The sequence below is a fragment of the Photinus pyralis genome, unplaced genomic scaffold, assembly GCF_008802855.1.
Source record: "Photinus pyralis isolate 1611_PpyrPB1 unplaced genomic scaffold, Ppyr1.3 Ppyr1.4_LG5, whole genome shotgun sequence".
Taxonomy (NCBI): Eukaryota; Metazoa; Arthropoda; class Insecta; order Coleoptera; family Lampyridae; genus Photinus; species Photinus pyralis.
The window spans coordinates 27,736,982-27,751,961 of record NW_022170596.1 but is presented as its reverse complement, the minus strand read 5'-3'; the positions used below and the strand labels follow the sequence as shown (position 1 = coordinate 27,751,961).

The window sequence follows — 14,980 nt, the reverse complement described above, 5'->3', positions numbered from 1 at the left end:
TGCCATTGCACGCGGCAATATAGTCGCAATAAAAATTAACTAAAAATCGTCGTTATAAATTTCACGTGCGGAAAGCGAAAAAATTAAACAGGTGGTAAATAAGCAAATAGCAATAAATAAATGTCGAATATTTTCGAAAGCGAAACCGACCAATTAGATTACACGCATTCGGGGTAAAAAACGGTAGACGAGTACGAGGTTTAATTTTTTACGTGCTCACAATCCATCACGACATAATATCGACGAATCCGAATTTATGAGTTACCTTTTTAGCGTTTTGATGAAGCGGCCGGCGATTAGTTATGGCTAATTTCATTAGTTTTTTGTACCGTAACCGTCGGTCGGCGCGCTAAAATACAAACAATAACTCATTTAGAAGCAGTTACGTTATAAATTTACTACAGTTCCAGTCAAATGGCGCAATGAATATCAAGTAGGCGATGGATTCGTGTTTTCCGACATAACCTCGCTTTGTTTGCATCGCGTTGTCCCTGTTTTTATACATTTCAGATCGTTTCGTAAGTAAAACACATAATAAATCTCTACCGAGCAATCCACTTCAGAACGTGAAAGAGGCGATTCCGCCCGGGGGAAAATAATAAAAAAAAGGGAGATCATTAGCTTTCTGTGTTATATAAGGTGCGCGGCGACGACGACGACGACGACGCCTGATAAATGAAAGGGATACATCGGGGACGCGCGACTAACGTACTTGTCAAGTGTTCCCCTTGACGAAGGATCAACATAATATATCATAATATAAGGGAAAAACGTCCGGTATAGCTTTTTTTAGTGAAAATCTCCAAAGGTGTGCATAATCGGAACTAAAGCGACACGCTGGAAAAGCTTTTTGTCGCCGAGATCGCATCGAATCTCCCGAGATCTACAGTGCTTCTTCTTGACTGGTTGTTTAATGTACTTCGATATAGATTATGTTATCCAAAAGTTCGCCAACTTTATTTCGCGTATCAGAATTAAGGTATGAAATTTTAATGCCGCTAAAACATAAAAATACAGGTAGCGCATTGATTTTAAATTGTTTATTTATATAAAATTAATTATTCATATTTACAAAAACGCTAAAAACGGTCCTTCAGTAAGTCATTCCTTATCGCCTGTCCTCATGACCTATTCGAGAAGTTTCGCAGCACTGCCCCTCTCTTAAAATATGGACGACGGCGATCCTATCGGAGGTTCCTCTCATTCTATCTCGTTATCTCTATGGAGGGTACTTACACAATGCGGCATTCGTACATGGTTAAGACTTTGGAGCAAGCTTAGGTTCTCCCGTCGTTTCCATAGAAACAATATTGTTTTCTGTTCTGAACTTCATTTTATATCGTGCTCCGCGTTCATTTTTAATAATAATGACAGATATCATTGCAATGCAGAAATTTCACTTTATCTACTCTAAGAACGACGCAATTACATTAGGAACAGTAATATTTTGAAGACAAAACTTACCTTCGGTGAAAGCGCCATAAGAAAGCACACTAACTTAATATAAAACGCGGGCTTCAGCGACATAATATATAATATAGTAATTGAATTTTTTTTAATAGCAATGCACCCTTTCATTGCGCTCTTTTGATAGAGACTTTTTTCTCTACATTAATCTAGATATCTTACATCAAAATAAAACAAATGAACGTGTACGTTAGTAATAATTTCTGCAGCAACTCCAAGAATACTCAGACATTTATTTCAAGCTTTTCGTGATAGGTTAGTTCAATACAGTTAATAATAACAATATTTATTGCGATGAAAACGATTTTATTGCTAATTTCATTTTATCTTCAAGGTTTAATAAGAAACGTACACGTTCATTTGTTTTATTTTGATGTAGGATATCTAGATTAATGTTACTGATGTCATTATAATAAATTTTTTTGATGAATGTTGTCGTACAAGGGTACTAACAAGTTACGTAATCGAAAAGAGAAAGAAATCATTATCATATGAGCCTAATGAAAAAGTACACTGCCATTTATAAAAAATTCAATTGTTTTTCGCTACTCATTTGTTTTCTGAAATAAAGACAACTGAATGCTTCCTTATTATGGGAAATACAATGTTAAATAACTTTCATATAGAAAAATTTTGTACACAGTCCATATTTACCGAGATATACACTTTATTCCATACATAATGGACACCCTGTATATAAAACAAAGTCGTGTATGTTACACCACCTATAACCCAAGAATGGCTGGACCGATTTTCATTATCTTTGAGTTGTTGGATTCGTTTGCGACACGAATAGCATAATATCGAAATAAATTTGCTGTGGCTAGCACAGATAGCACCTGCACACCTCCCTGGGGCGATTCTGCCCTTTTGTGTCTAAAGGTGGGTTCATAGCTCTCCGTTCATCCGTTGCGTTGATCCGTCAAACGGATAGTACATTTTGTTAAGGTTCATAGCAATCCGTCCACATTGTACATTTGCAACGTATAACCATAACCTAAATTTTATTTTGTACTGTACCCTCCGTGATTTTCAGTATGAAAAAATGATACGAAAATAAGAACACGTTGCTATCTGAGTATCACCGTGAAGAACGAATAGGCGAACACTGTTAACGTACCAAACATAACCTCACTCTTGTTAAAAACGGACCAACGGAAACGTAAATGTTCAACTTCAACCAACTTTTCCGTCGTAAACGGACGACGTACGATTTAAAAATTTGCTGTCTTCTGATTGGCTAACGGACAAACGGAAACGTATGAACGGAGAGCTATGAACTTACCTTAAGAATATGTGGACCAAATTTGGTTCCAATCGGTTCAGCCAGGAAAAGAGAGTACAGACGGACCGACAGGCCGACATCATCGAGATTTTGTTTGATTCGGATTCCTGGTGCTTTAAAACGTGTATCCATAAAAAAGTGGGGGGTGGGGTCCATTTTTACCCCAATTACTAACGTGTGGGTGGTAAAAACGTCAATTGATTTCAATCTTACCAACCTTCAAATTAAAAACTATGAAATTAAAAAGTGATAGGTATAGATTATTTGCGATTTCGATTAGAGTAAATATTGTAATGCGTAATAATGAACAATAAACACTTGCAGCTTAATGATACGTAATATATTAATATATCTATGTATACATTGCAATTTTCCAACATATCATAAACACGTTTTGAAACGACATCGCTTACCACACAAGTCTTTAAAGGTATTAAAATGTGCACAGTGTGATTATGCAACGAACTACTGTTCCAAGCACGTAGGAAGACAAAAGAGCTTGATCCTTCTGCAAAATAGTCATCTGCACGCTGTAGCCTTCTTACGTGCCGGTACCAGTACAAAACAAAATTAAGTATTTTAAATATTTAAATTGTGCACAGTGTAATTTTGTAACATATCATCACCGTGTCCTGAAACGGCATCTCTTAACTTCCAAAATCTCAAAGGATTTAAAATGTGCACACTGTAATGGCGATTACGCCCAGCTATTTATATAAAACTAAAAACGGAACCAACGATACTGGAAAGTCTGGCGTCTATTTTAACCCAATAGCAAAGCAGCAATATTCATCTCGGCAAATGGGAACTGCTACGTGTTTGAGGTTCGGTGCTATGGTGATTTGGATGCCCACGTTATATTAAGAACTGACTCATCGTATAAAACAGTATGCACGTAATTTTATTCGTGTGTAAAAAAAAATTAAAAAAGGTTCGCTTAAATATCCGACATGTCTTACGTCTTACAAGCTGTAAAAATCTTTACTCCTCATCTGTATAAATAGTAAAAATTGGTGAAACTCCAGCTAACCAAAATCTCGTTAGCATATTTCCAAGTGACATCAAAAATCAATTTGCTTCTAGAGAGCACTAATAAGTTCAATTCAAAATTAGGAAACGCCACGATAAAATCAATTCCGGCAGCAAAAAACGCCACAGTTCGAGCAAGAATCGAAATAAGTTAATTAATTAGCCAACTTAGAAACGTAATTGAAATTTTAATTGTAAAAAAAACTTTAAAATTTTAATTTAAAACCGAACTCGGATCGCAAATATAAAACAATGTGTTCGTCTGTAATTTATTTCTGTTGTTTATCCAATTATATTCGGAACTAAGACGTTTTCCAAATATTGGAAAAGTTAACCAACGTATTTCCCTAACCGATTCTTTTTATTTCAATCGCCTTATTTATGGTAACGTATTTTGCTTTGCTGTTAGTTTGTTCTTCGCTGCGATTCCGAACAAAATCGGCAACGTGCTCTCTTTCATTGTGCGACGTGAGAGAAATGTGTCGGATTTACAAAAGGTAGGAATGAGAAGTGCTCTACATGTTTTGCGCAATTGATTTTCCAGAAAAATTCTGCCAATTCCGTGGCGTCCCACTTTTCTCATTGCGACGAAAATATTGTTGCTTTTTTATGCTTATTTGATCAAAGAAAGGGTTTTAGTTTTAATTTCCCTTCCCCCCTCCTTTCCCTTTTACGTCATCATCACGTCTTTGGGCATTCTTTATACTTTTTATCTCTCTTCTTTGTCATCTTTTTTGCTCTCTCCCCCGCCTCTTTTCACACCTCCTGCAGAATATATTTTTTCGGCGCCTCTTTCGCCTGCCTCATTTTCCTTCTACACATTTTATTCTTTTCTTCGTGTCGCCTTAACGCTTTCTTGTATTAGTCTTCTTCTGTTTCAAACTTTGTTTACGTAAAATAGTGGCACCCTTTTAAAATTGATCACTTTTGCTTCTTCATTATTGCGCATTTGCCAGTTTCTTATAACCAAATTTGAAATAGGGGGAGGGGGGGAGCAGGATCAAACAATGGGGGTACGGCGAAGCCACCCAATTGATTGACAATAACAAGAATTTATTCCGAAACACATGAAAAAACGAAATCTCTGAAAGAAAGAAAAGTTTACATGTTCCTTGTTTGGACATATTACCCCGCACACAAGCGGTCGACTTTTTCTTTTCTTTTAATAATCCTAGTAATCTGATTTGCGATACTAGGCACACTTAACTGACACACAAACGCTTCTTAATTTCACTTTGATTTATAACACAGAATTAGATAACAGACAAAACTGGCTTGATGACAAATTTTCGGTGGCTGTTCGGATGGTTGAAACTAAACAAATGTATCGTAAACAAATTTCCATGCTCTTCAACCGTCGCGAAACTAGCATCTCGCTTTTTTTTTGTTTTCAGTATTTAAAGAACTACCATTACCGCCATAAAATAAACTCCTTTAAGAATTTTCAAATAAATCGCCAATAATGACGGAACGCACCAAACGTCTACTTCCTAACACCTTATCTAAATTTACAAAACCGATAAAATCTAAACAAGAATGAAAACGAAAACTATTCAATTACAAACAATTCTAAAAGGAAAAGAAACATCGAAACACAAATTCAATTAAAATAAACTTATTTCCAAAATAATTTCATTGAATAATAATTTTTTATTCAATGGTTTCGTCACAGTCGGTATAGTAATTAGTCGGCTCCATTTGGATTTGGATCTCTGCATCAATAGCTACCTCGTGCTTCAAAGTTATGATTTGTTGTCGTGAATTCGTTTCTAATTTATTTCGCTTGCTGAAATTCTATCGAAATGTAATGGCATTCGCCCTAATTACCTTCGAATCGACGCCTATACATTTCCTATATACAATGCTCTTCGTAAATGTCCGCACCAATTTGGTTACTCGATACTCTATAGAAACTTAATGGCGGCAACTGAATAGCGCGCGCTGTTTGCGTTTTCTTTGGACGCACAAAGGCGGAGATTTATTTTTATAGATATTTTCGGTAAATACGGAAGTTCGCTTTGACAACTCTCAAAGGGGCGGACTTTTCGCGGCAGACGAACCTTTCAAATTGACCTTGTTGACCGCGCGATGACACATCTTCCGGACTCTCGATCCGTGTTGACGACGACCGCATTACTTACACTTTGAGGGCGCCTAACATTTTTCCTCTTCGTTTCGAGCTCGAGCGGTGAGGTTTCGGCGGTAAAAGTCGCAGGGAAGTGAGTAAACGCCTGTCGTCGACACATGACAAGTGAAATTGACCGAACACGCTCTAAATCAATACATTTTTACGAGGGATGGTGGCAAAGTCTGACAAAATTAATAAAATCATCGTTCTGTTGGCGATGGATTAGTATTCGCGATTCAAATTAACAGTGAGACCTCTGGCGGCAGCACATTGTAATTACTATTGGTGGTATACATTAAACTGTCAGTTCAAAATGGTGGTATAAGACCGCCATTTTGTTGTATTTATATTGTAGTTTTTACGGCTGTAAAAATAAATACACTTACAATCAATGTAATTACACTTTAAAGAGCAAGGATAGTTTAAAACGTCACTTTCAAGAATTTAAAATGTGATCAGTGTAATTATGCAACCAAAAATAAGGATCATTTAAGAAAGCGTCCTCTAACGCATAATATTTCCAAACTCTTTAATTGTGAATAGGCAATTACAGAACCCACAATACGGAAGTTAAAAAATCACCGTTTAACGCGTAATATTTCCGTAGTCTTTAATTGTGAACAGTGCAATTACAGAACAAAAAATAGCATAATCGACGCGAGGGAATGTCGGCGAGTTGTACAGTTATACGAGTGCGGTAGAAATTGAATGATCTATTGTGATATTTATTTGTAATTAGAAGTTAATTGCATGTTCAAGTAAATTTCACTTAAAAACCTGCCCAATTTTTTTTAATGGAGCACCTAGTATATTTTAAAATTCTTTTGTGTTTAAAAACACTTGACCATCAATCGTGTTCCAAGTTTTTGTTCGGGCGGTTGTTTCAAATTTGTATTATGATAGTTAATTTCTAACTTAAAATCATATAAAACTCGCCATTAACAGAAAGTTAATATTTTCATGCGTCCCGTACTGGAAAAACCTGCAAAATTCAGAAAAACAACACCTTAACTAATGGCGTTTTACTCTAATTGCCTATTCCCCGATGCGCATTAGCGTATTAAGCCATTGAAACGATGGGAAAGAACCAAAATTGGCGTAAAAGGGTTTTATCCATTTCAATAATTAAGAGAGCGAGATGGGAGGATCTCTGTTGCTGTAATGTAAATTGGAAACGCGGATGTAATTATAATATTTTAAAATTGCCAACAATTTTGCCAGAAGTCATAGTACACTACTCATTTATAGCTTTTAATCAAGCAACTGGAGCGGAAAGAATTAAACAAAAGGATCTGTATAGTGGAGACATCTACGATTGTTAAGCGCAAGTTGTTTCCTACCCTTTTAATCCGCTTGCTGGCATTCTACACTATACAAATCGATTTCTCTTATATAGTCGCACCAGTCGAGTATAGGTGGCGCTGAGATCGCAAAATCAATATCAGCGCGATTTTAGAAATCTCAAAGTGCAATCCCTTTTGGAGAATATATTATAGTTACGTACGAAAGCCCTGGAGGGCCATATAAGTCGAATCTTCCTGTCCCCGTAGAAATATCCAAAATCCCTTTCCCTTTAACTATCCTTGGGTGGTACGTTCTTTCTCAAAAATTTCAGCTCCGTTGTGCTCTTTCGTGAACTTGTCAATTGGAGGCCCCGGTGAATACGTGTACGTTTGGAGCTTTCAGCGGGCAATCCCAAAAATTATGGGAGTACAAACACGTCTAAAAGTGAGCGAATCACCGGGGATCTGGGAGGCAAGTGTAACGGATTTACTTCTCCCACTTCTGGTTGGGGGTGGTTCTTGTGTATGAATACGCCCCGACTGCTCATCGCCTAATAATGCTCTGCCTCTTAAGGAACAGGGGTAAAGGGTCAATAATATTTATTAAAAATTGAAATGGTTCTTATTTTCTTTAAAATATCGCCTTTGCTCTCAAAGAACACAATCTGAGGTTGAAGCGAAACAATCCTGCAAAGCAAATATTTAAACCACATTCCTTCCCAAAAACATTAATGTGGAAATGAGATCAAGTTTCCTAGGTGTACTTTACACGGACCGGTTACAGAATTCGCGGACTGTTATTAGACAACCCTCCACCCAATAACGCCTCGCAATTGGGATTACGCCGGAATTTCCTAGGGAAGGGAGAGCAACCCCTTCCGACTCCCTTCCTCCAAAGCTCTTAACGTTTGGAATATTCGCTCTTGATAAACCAGCACGCTGTATATCTTTGTTCAGAGAATATTCGCTATCGGAAAATTCACATCCGGAACACACTGTCTGTTTTAAGGTCTTTCAAGTATTTATTAACCTTTAAGAGCTCAGAACAAACGCTTTGTTCCGGATGTGCAGATTCAGGAGGGTCTTGGAGACTCTCAAAAGTTCTTGGGGTCTCTTTGAGATTATCGGCCACCTTTATACTCGAAACGAAACTCTTTAAAGGCTCAGCTTAAAGCTTTCAGATATGGGTATTTGAGAACCTTCGATTTTGTAATGGACTCATTCTAGCTCTTAAGGAATTATAAAAAAGGCTACTTAATCGCCTTTAAAATATTTAACCCAAAATCGTCCTGAAACCTTCATTTTCATGGGGTCCGTTAACTTGGCCCCCCCCCCCCCAGATTTCATAGTCGTATTATTTTGAAATGAATGCGCTCGTTATGCGCTCATATGCGCCACCGATAATAACTCTTGCGCCATTATCGTTTTTTAGAAATCCGAAAAAACATTTGGGGGGGGCCAAGTGAACGTAGCCCCCCCAGTACGTATTTTGTCCCTTGTAACTAGGTCACCTGATACATTTGGTTATGCGCTCAATTGCGCCACTTGAATTAAAGCTAGCGCCATTACGGTTAAGCCGTGACAAATTTTCAAAAAGTGGGGGGGACAACTTAACGTTTTTAAAAGTTACTTTTTTTTAACATCTTTTCATACGAAATTGTACTCTCAGGTATGCGCTGAAATGCGCCGTAAAAAGATATCTTTGCGCCATTATTGTTTTTTGGTTATCCTTAAATATATTGGAGGGGGGGGGGCAAGTGAACGAAATCCCCCATAACGCATTTTGCTACCGGTATTTGTGCCACTTGATACATCTGGTTATGAGCTCAATTGCGCCACTTGAATTAAAGCTAGCGTCATTACGGTTAAGCCATAAAAAATTTTTAAAAAGTGGGGGGGGCTAACTTAACGTTTTCAAAAGTTACGTTTTTTAACATGTTTTTTCTACTACATCGTACCTTTCATCATGCGCTAAAATGCACCGTAAACAAAAATCTTGGCGCCATTATAGTGTTTCAGAAACACTATACAGGGTGTTTTTTTGGGAGCTTTAGTTAAACGATTCTGGGAAAGTAAAATAGGTAGGTTTTTAAAAATTTGTATTTAGGAGTTACTCCGAAGGCCGAATCGATGTAAAATATTTTCAAAATGGACGCACTTCCGGAAATAACTTTTGAAAACGCTAAGTTAGACCCTCCACTTTTTAAAAATTTTTTATGGCTTAACCGTAATGGCGCTAGCTTTAATTCAAGTGGCGCAATTGAGCGCATAACCAAATGTATCAGGTGACCTAGTTACAAGGGACAAAATACGTACTGGGGGGGCTACGTTCACTTGGCCCCCCCCCCAATGTTTTTTCGGATTTCTAAAAAACGATAATGGCGCAAGAGTTATTATCGGTGGCGCATATGAGCGCATAACGAGCGCATTCATTTCAAAATAATACGACTATCAAATCTCTCAGTGGGGGGGCCAAGTTAACGGACCCATTTTCATGCCTACTTTCTGTCAGGAAATTTTAGTTTCCATGACAGAGGCAGAGCAGACTACGTTTCCTGCCGCTTGTCACTTTACTGGCCTGATTTTTGACATTTCCAAATGTCTATAATGACTCCTGTCATCACTGACAGATTGACATTAATCAAAAGTTCTATATAAAAATTGAAATTTTATATTACAATACGATTTCGAATAAAATTTAATACAAAACTCGTCACTAAAATGACATTACTTGACTCGGGAAATTAAAGTACTCGTCCTTCAATATTTCCTCGCCAGTAATGTATCATTTTCCTGACTTTTATGTAAATAACTATTCTTGACTTCTAAATGTTTATTAAAGATTCCAAAAGTAACTTTTGAAAACAGGGAGGCCCTTAAAGATTCTTAAACAATTTGGAGACTCCTTAAAACTAGAAGGTTTTTACAGGCTCTTTAGACTTTTAAATACCCTAAAAGTATTGATTTTTAACGAATGGGGGAAGCACAAGAAAAGCTTGTGACTCTTTAATGCTCTTGGCAAATGTTTACAACACATTCTTTAACATTTTTTAGAGATTCATGAAATTTTCTGAAAGCTTTGAGAACCTTTAAAAATTATTCAAAATATATCTCTTAACCAGTGTTTAAAGGCTCTTTAAAAGACTATGAAAGGCAATTACATACTCCCAAAATCTTTAGAGGACCCAAGGAATATCTTAAAGACCCTTCAAAATCTTTGGAGACTCATGGAAGCTCTTCAGAGTTTTAAAGATTCCTCAAGCCATTAAAATGAGGCTACCGAATATTCTAGAATGCGTAATCTTTGATGGTGCCTCGGTGTCTACCGAAATTTCTAGAATAGTCGCTACACTATTATCGCAAACCGGGGTTTCGTATAATTATCTCATTTATTCTACTTTTCGTCAAAGATCGAAAAAATACCTCAGCTGCCGCAAATTTGCATCAGATAATGACCTTGTAGTATACTTAACCCCGCTAACTTCACACTACAAGAATACAGAAATATAGTCAGCTCGGCAACGTTCAATAATGAGCAAATGAATTACTAATCCCTCCAAAACTAAAACCAGATCTCGCTTAAATTTGAAAAGTGGCACGTGATCATCTAAGGCAGGGTCCCCTTACCTTAACTGTAAACAACGCTATGACCTGAAGTACAGTTGGGAAGGAACGTAAAAAAACACAAAAATTAATAAAGTAAGTGATTGTCAATTTTTTTGTGGATGCCGGTGAAAAGTTTGCTTAATAGCGATCGTTATTAAGATTGTGAGAGCTCTATAAAAAAATTACTTTGAAAATGGTAGTTCATCGAATAAACATAAAAATATGCGGGGGAAAAAAGGCACTTACCAAGAAAAAAACCAACCGTCAAATTAATATTAAATTTTGTAGCACAATTAATGGTTATTACATGGTCTTGGAGGTAAAATTCAAATGTTAGAACAAAATATGTGGAAATCAGTAAATCGCATCTCATATATCACAGATAGATTTAAAACCGTGTTTTTATTAACATAATCTTGCCCCAAAGATGTGTAGCATGAGCCCTCGTTCGGGATTTCCCAGCCTATAGCTGAGAATCGAGAGCAGTCTCAGCATGGAGTGTCGTAACTCATTTGGTTACAGACATTTACCACCCCTGTGACCGTCTCTTCACGCCGAAAATGTTAGTTTCCAAAAAACAATTCAGCAAAACAATTCGATAATTTCCACATGTTTAAAAGAATGATCAATGCTTATATGAATATTACTGCTGGTCAAGTCTAAATGTTTATTAAAAATTCCAAAACAGGAGGACGTAACGTAGTAATGCATTAAACCACGACTAATCTACTCATCTAAGTACAAACGGCCCTACTTAAATTGTCCAGTAATGTAGATGCACATAACTGGAGGATTGTTTGTCTTTGCTTCGTAAATGAGCGATTTCACTTTCCAGTACCACCCACTTATCGGTAACATCATCAGGGGTGTGGCATCGAAAACGGTATGAGAGCAGTAGTAGGTACCCTAAAATGGTACTGAGCGGTAAAGTTCGATCGTTTCGGGGTTACCTTTAGAGGGGGACAGGATATCGCTGGTTGCATGTTGGTCATATACGGCGTCCATGTTTGCTTCTTCGCTTTGGCCAGTTCGCATAGGCTGTTCCTGCTGACGTTCTGGTACGGCTCGCAAGAATCAAGGTCCTCTTTCGCCTTGCAACGCTCCAACTGGAGCACGAGCTACAACAAAACTGTTTTTTAAACCGGACCTTTGAATTCGCAATACTTTCAAATCGCTCAGTAAATCGCGGGTCACGACTATTTTAGCCGAAATATTATACGTGCCGTTCGTGGGATAGAGGTGAATATTTTCCAGATACATCGGCAGATTGGCGTGTCGGGGACATTTTCCCATAAAGCGGTCGATGACCAAAGATTTCTGGAACTGAATTTCTGGTGAACTAAAAAAAGCAAATTCATTAATGATCAGCTACCAAAATTGACGCCACACTCTTGTTAACGGCGTATTTAAAATTTTGAGCGTAAACTACCAACAAGAGCAGCCAGTGCAGCTTCATGTCGGAAACTAACAAGGCGGAAAGTTAAATGAAGTTTTAATTCCGTGCAATTTGTATGGAGCGCAGATCTGTATCGGCAAATGAATTGGCGATTGAATACAAATGTTGACGTTATGAGCGGCGTTATTGGACCAAAAACAGGAAGTGGTCGATTTTTGTGAAAATAATTCAAAATCGGTCCCATGATTACTTTGAAATCCGATTTTTTTTTTCATAATTTTCTACCCAATTGTGAAGGAAACGGCACAAATCTTACTTTTGAATTTTGGAGGTGCTTTCCACTTATTTTAGCGTGATCAAAATCTTTCGGGAACCACCATGCACTTCCAGAAGGAGGGGGAAATCAAATAACTAGGTACCTAATTAGGTATTTGCTCGATTGTATATTGCAAGTATATGAGCGATCTGACTTTATGATCATGTGCGTTAAGTGCACCGTGTGCTTTCAGGGGGAGTGTGTATAGGGTGTTTCAAATTCGTGCGATCTCTATGTAGGTTACATGGGGGCAAAATCCCAATGATCTTTCTCTCTGCCTTTTGGTGGTACTGTACTTGCCCGGATGCGATCCAATGTCAATCTTTATAATGTATTTCTGTATCTTATATTTTGTGTGTGTTTCAATCCCTGTTCTTGATTTAACCGTAATGCAGAATCACATATTTGATACCGTTATCCTTTTGTAAAGTCACTAAATATAGAAAGTACCGCAATCCATTGGGCTCGTGTGTTAGAGAGAGAACGCATGATATTTGCCCAAAAATGGCGGAAGTTACCAGATTCTAGTAACTTTAATGTTAGGGATTGTTCCACCTGTTTGGAGATATCTGCATATATTTTTATAAAACATGACAGTACTATGAAGTTAGGTTATAAAAAATTACAGCTATTCAGATTTTATTTATCAATTTTTTTAAGTTGGCAGCAAATTTGCCCAAAAATGGCGAATGATTGCCGGTACTTTCTATATCTAGTGACTTTAATTCTTGCGTTACGCGTTACGCCCTCTGTTGGTCATTTTTAGAACTTGACAGTACCTATTTTCCAGCGATTCTTCATAACCGATTTACCCAACAATTTTTTTGCCCCTAAGTCATACGATGAACGCTTCCCGAGATATGGCCGAGGAACAGTCTTATTGGGTCACCCGGTACATACTCACTCGCCTGGGTTGCACGTGGGCCTTGGTTCTGTTGTGGTTGTTCCTGTTGCTGCTCGATTTTGCACTCCACTTTCCGGAAAGTACTTTAATTGTTCTTGGTTCCCATGACGTCGTGTTTTGCCCTAACTGTGCGCAATAGGCACGCGGGTAGTATTGCACTGTTTGTACAATGATCGCATAAGCAATGTATAACGTCTGACACGAGGGGTTATTCTCATACGTAGAACTGCAATACTCAAAAAATCAAAAATTCGAATGACTTTACAACTCAAAATCCTAGAAATTTACGTCGGACAAAGTCTCGTTTATCTTAACAACTAAATCACAAGCAAAGGTGGTTAATATGAAGGGTAAAATATAACGACAAAACTAAATACGTAGTAATTGGGTATATCGGAACTCTAAAATAATTAGGGAAGCCAATATTCAGAGATGAGAAAATGGCTATTGAAATTCCTATGGTGCTTTGCTCAAGTCTCCACCCGGTATATGCGAATGCTTTTATTTAATTTAAATCTGGAAGATTTCATTACGAATAAGCACAGAATTGGTTTATTTCATCAGAATTTGTTATTTTAGTGTCTATTTTTCCATTTTAGAATTGTTTTTAATTGCATAATTCCTTGTTTAAATTTTATCGTTCGTATAAATTTGTTTATAACATGTGAACATTGCGTTAAGAAACATCTGGTCGTTTTGCGATAAAGAATGTTATTGGTTGTAATTTTGTTATGGAGGAGGGGACACCTCAAGCACTCCTTATTGGTGAAAGTATGAGTATGATGGCTTTGTGGGGGTGATGTTTTGATTAATACGAAATTAAAGGGAAAAACGGAGCTTGTCATGTATTTCTATTGAGAGCTGACGCTTCCTTGGCTTTTTGAAACGTGGCCTTAATTAATAATTTGTCCTGTCGTTGTCCTGGTACCCTCTGCCAGTGATAGATCCTATTCATCTCCTTCCACTGGTTTGGGGCTTCTGTTGTGCACTCAGGGCCGTAGGCAGAGGGGGGAAGAGCGAGCATTGCCTGCTCTTTGAAAATTGCTTAATGTGATACAATGTAGCATGTTCATAAATGGTACACATGTATCATTTCTGGGCATCGAACATTGAGCAATCGAGTTTTGAAGTTTTCCCAAGAAAATTAGTGCATCCATTTTTGGCAATAAAGTGATTAATTTTATATAATTACAAATCTTCAAATGGATTAACCCACACGCTTTCATATGGTAATATACCCAAAGTCGATACGTCTTCTTTCCAAGAAAACTTTTACATAAATAATGATTTTGACAATGCTTGTCCAAAAATATGTTGGTCGCGAAATTCATGGGCATTGAGCAATCGAGTTTCTCAAGAAAATTAAAGCATAAATAACGATTCCGACATCCTTTGGGTAAAAATATTTCGGTCACCAAAAATACATCGGATTTGATCTTATCCCAACAAAATTGGTGCATAAATTACTGTTTTTTGGGGATCAAGGTGACGAATGCCAAAGTTAATTTTTGATAGTTCCACGTACCTGGAGCCCATCATAAGCTTTCATATAGCGAAAACCCGAAG

At 37.4% G+C, this 14,980-nt stretch overlaps 2 protein-coding genes across 2 annotated transcripts in view; one reads left to right on the top strand and one right to left on the bottom strand.

Moving 5' to 3' along the window:
• LOC116170878 (transmembrane protein 164) overlaps nucleotides 1-14,980 on the top strand; it is a 106,684-nt gene that overhangs the window by 72,342 nt on the left and 19,362 nt on the right. The gene's annotated exons all lie outside the window — the stretch shown is intronic.
• LOC116170879 lies at nucleotides 11,549-12,324 on the bottom strand. Its single transcript, XM_031487427.1, has 4 exons — nucleotides 12,171-12,324; nucleotides 11,963-12,121; nucleotides 11,749-11,916; nucleotides 11,549-11,704 (listed from the first exon to the last, which is right to left on the bottom strand). The coding sequence occupies exons 1-4, from the start codon at nucleotides 12,252-12,254 to the stop codon at nucleotides 11,549-11,551; spliced, it is 567 nt and encodes a 188-aa protein (XP_031343287.1). The 5' UTR covers nucleotides 12,255-12,324.

Bases quoted from the DNA above. Each gene is read 5' to 3' on its own strand.
- LOC116170879 (XM_031487427.1), bottom strand. From the start codon at position 12,254: ATGAAGCTGCACTGGCTGCTCTTGTTGGTAGTTTACGCTCAAAATTTT. The intron at 12,122-12,170 runs GTAGCTGATCAT...CCAGAAATTCAG, and splicing joins AGAGTGTGGCGTCAATTTTG to TTCCAGAAATCTTTGGTCAT. The intron at 11,705-11,748 runs GTAACCCCGAAA...GTACCATTTTAG, and splicing joins TATCCTGTCCCCCTCTAAAG to GGTACCTACTACTGCTCTCA.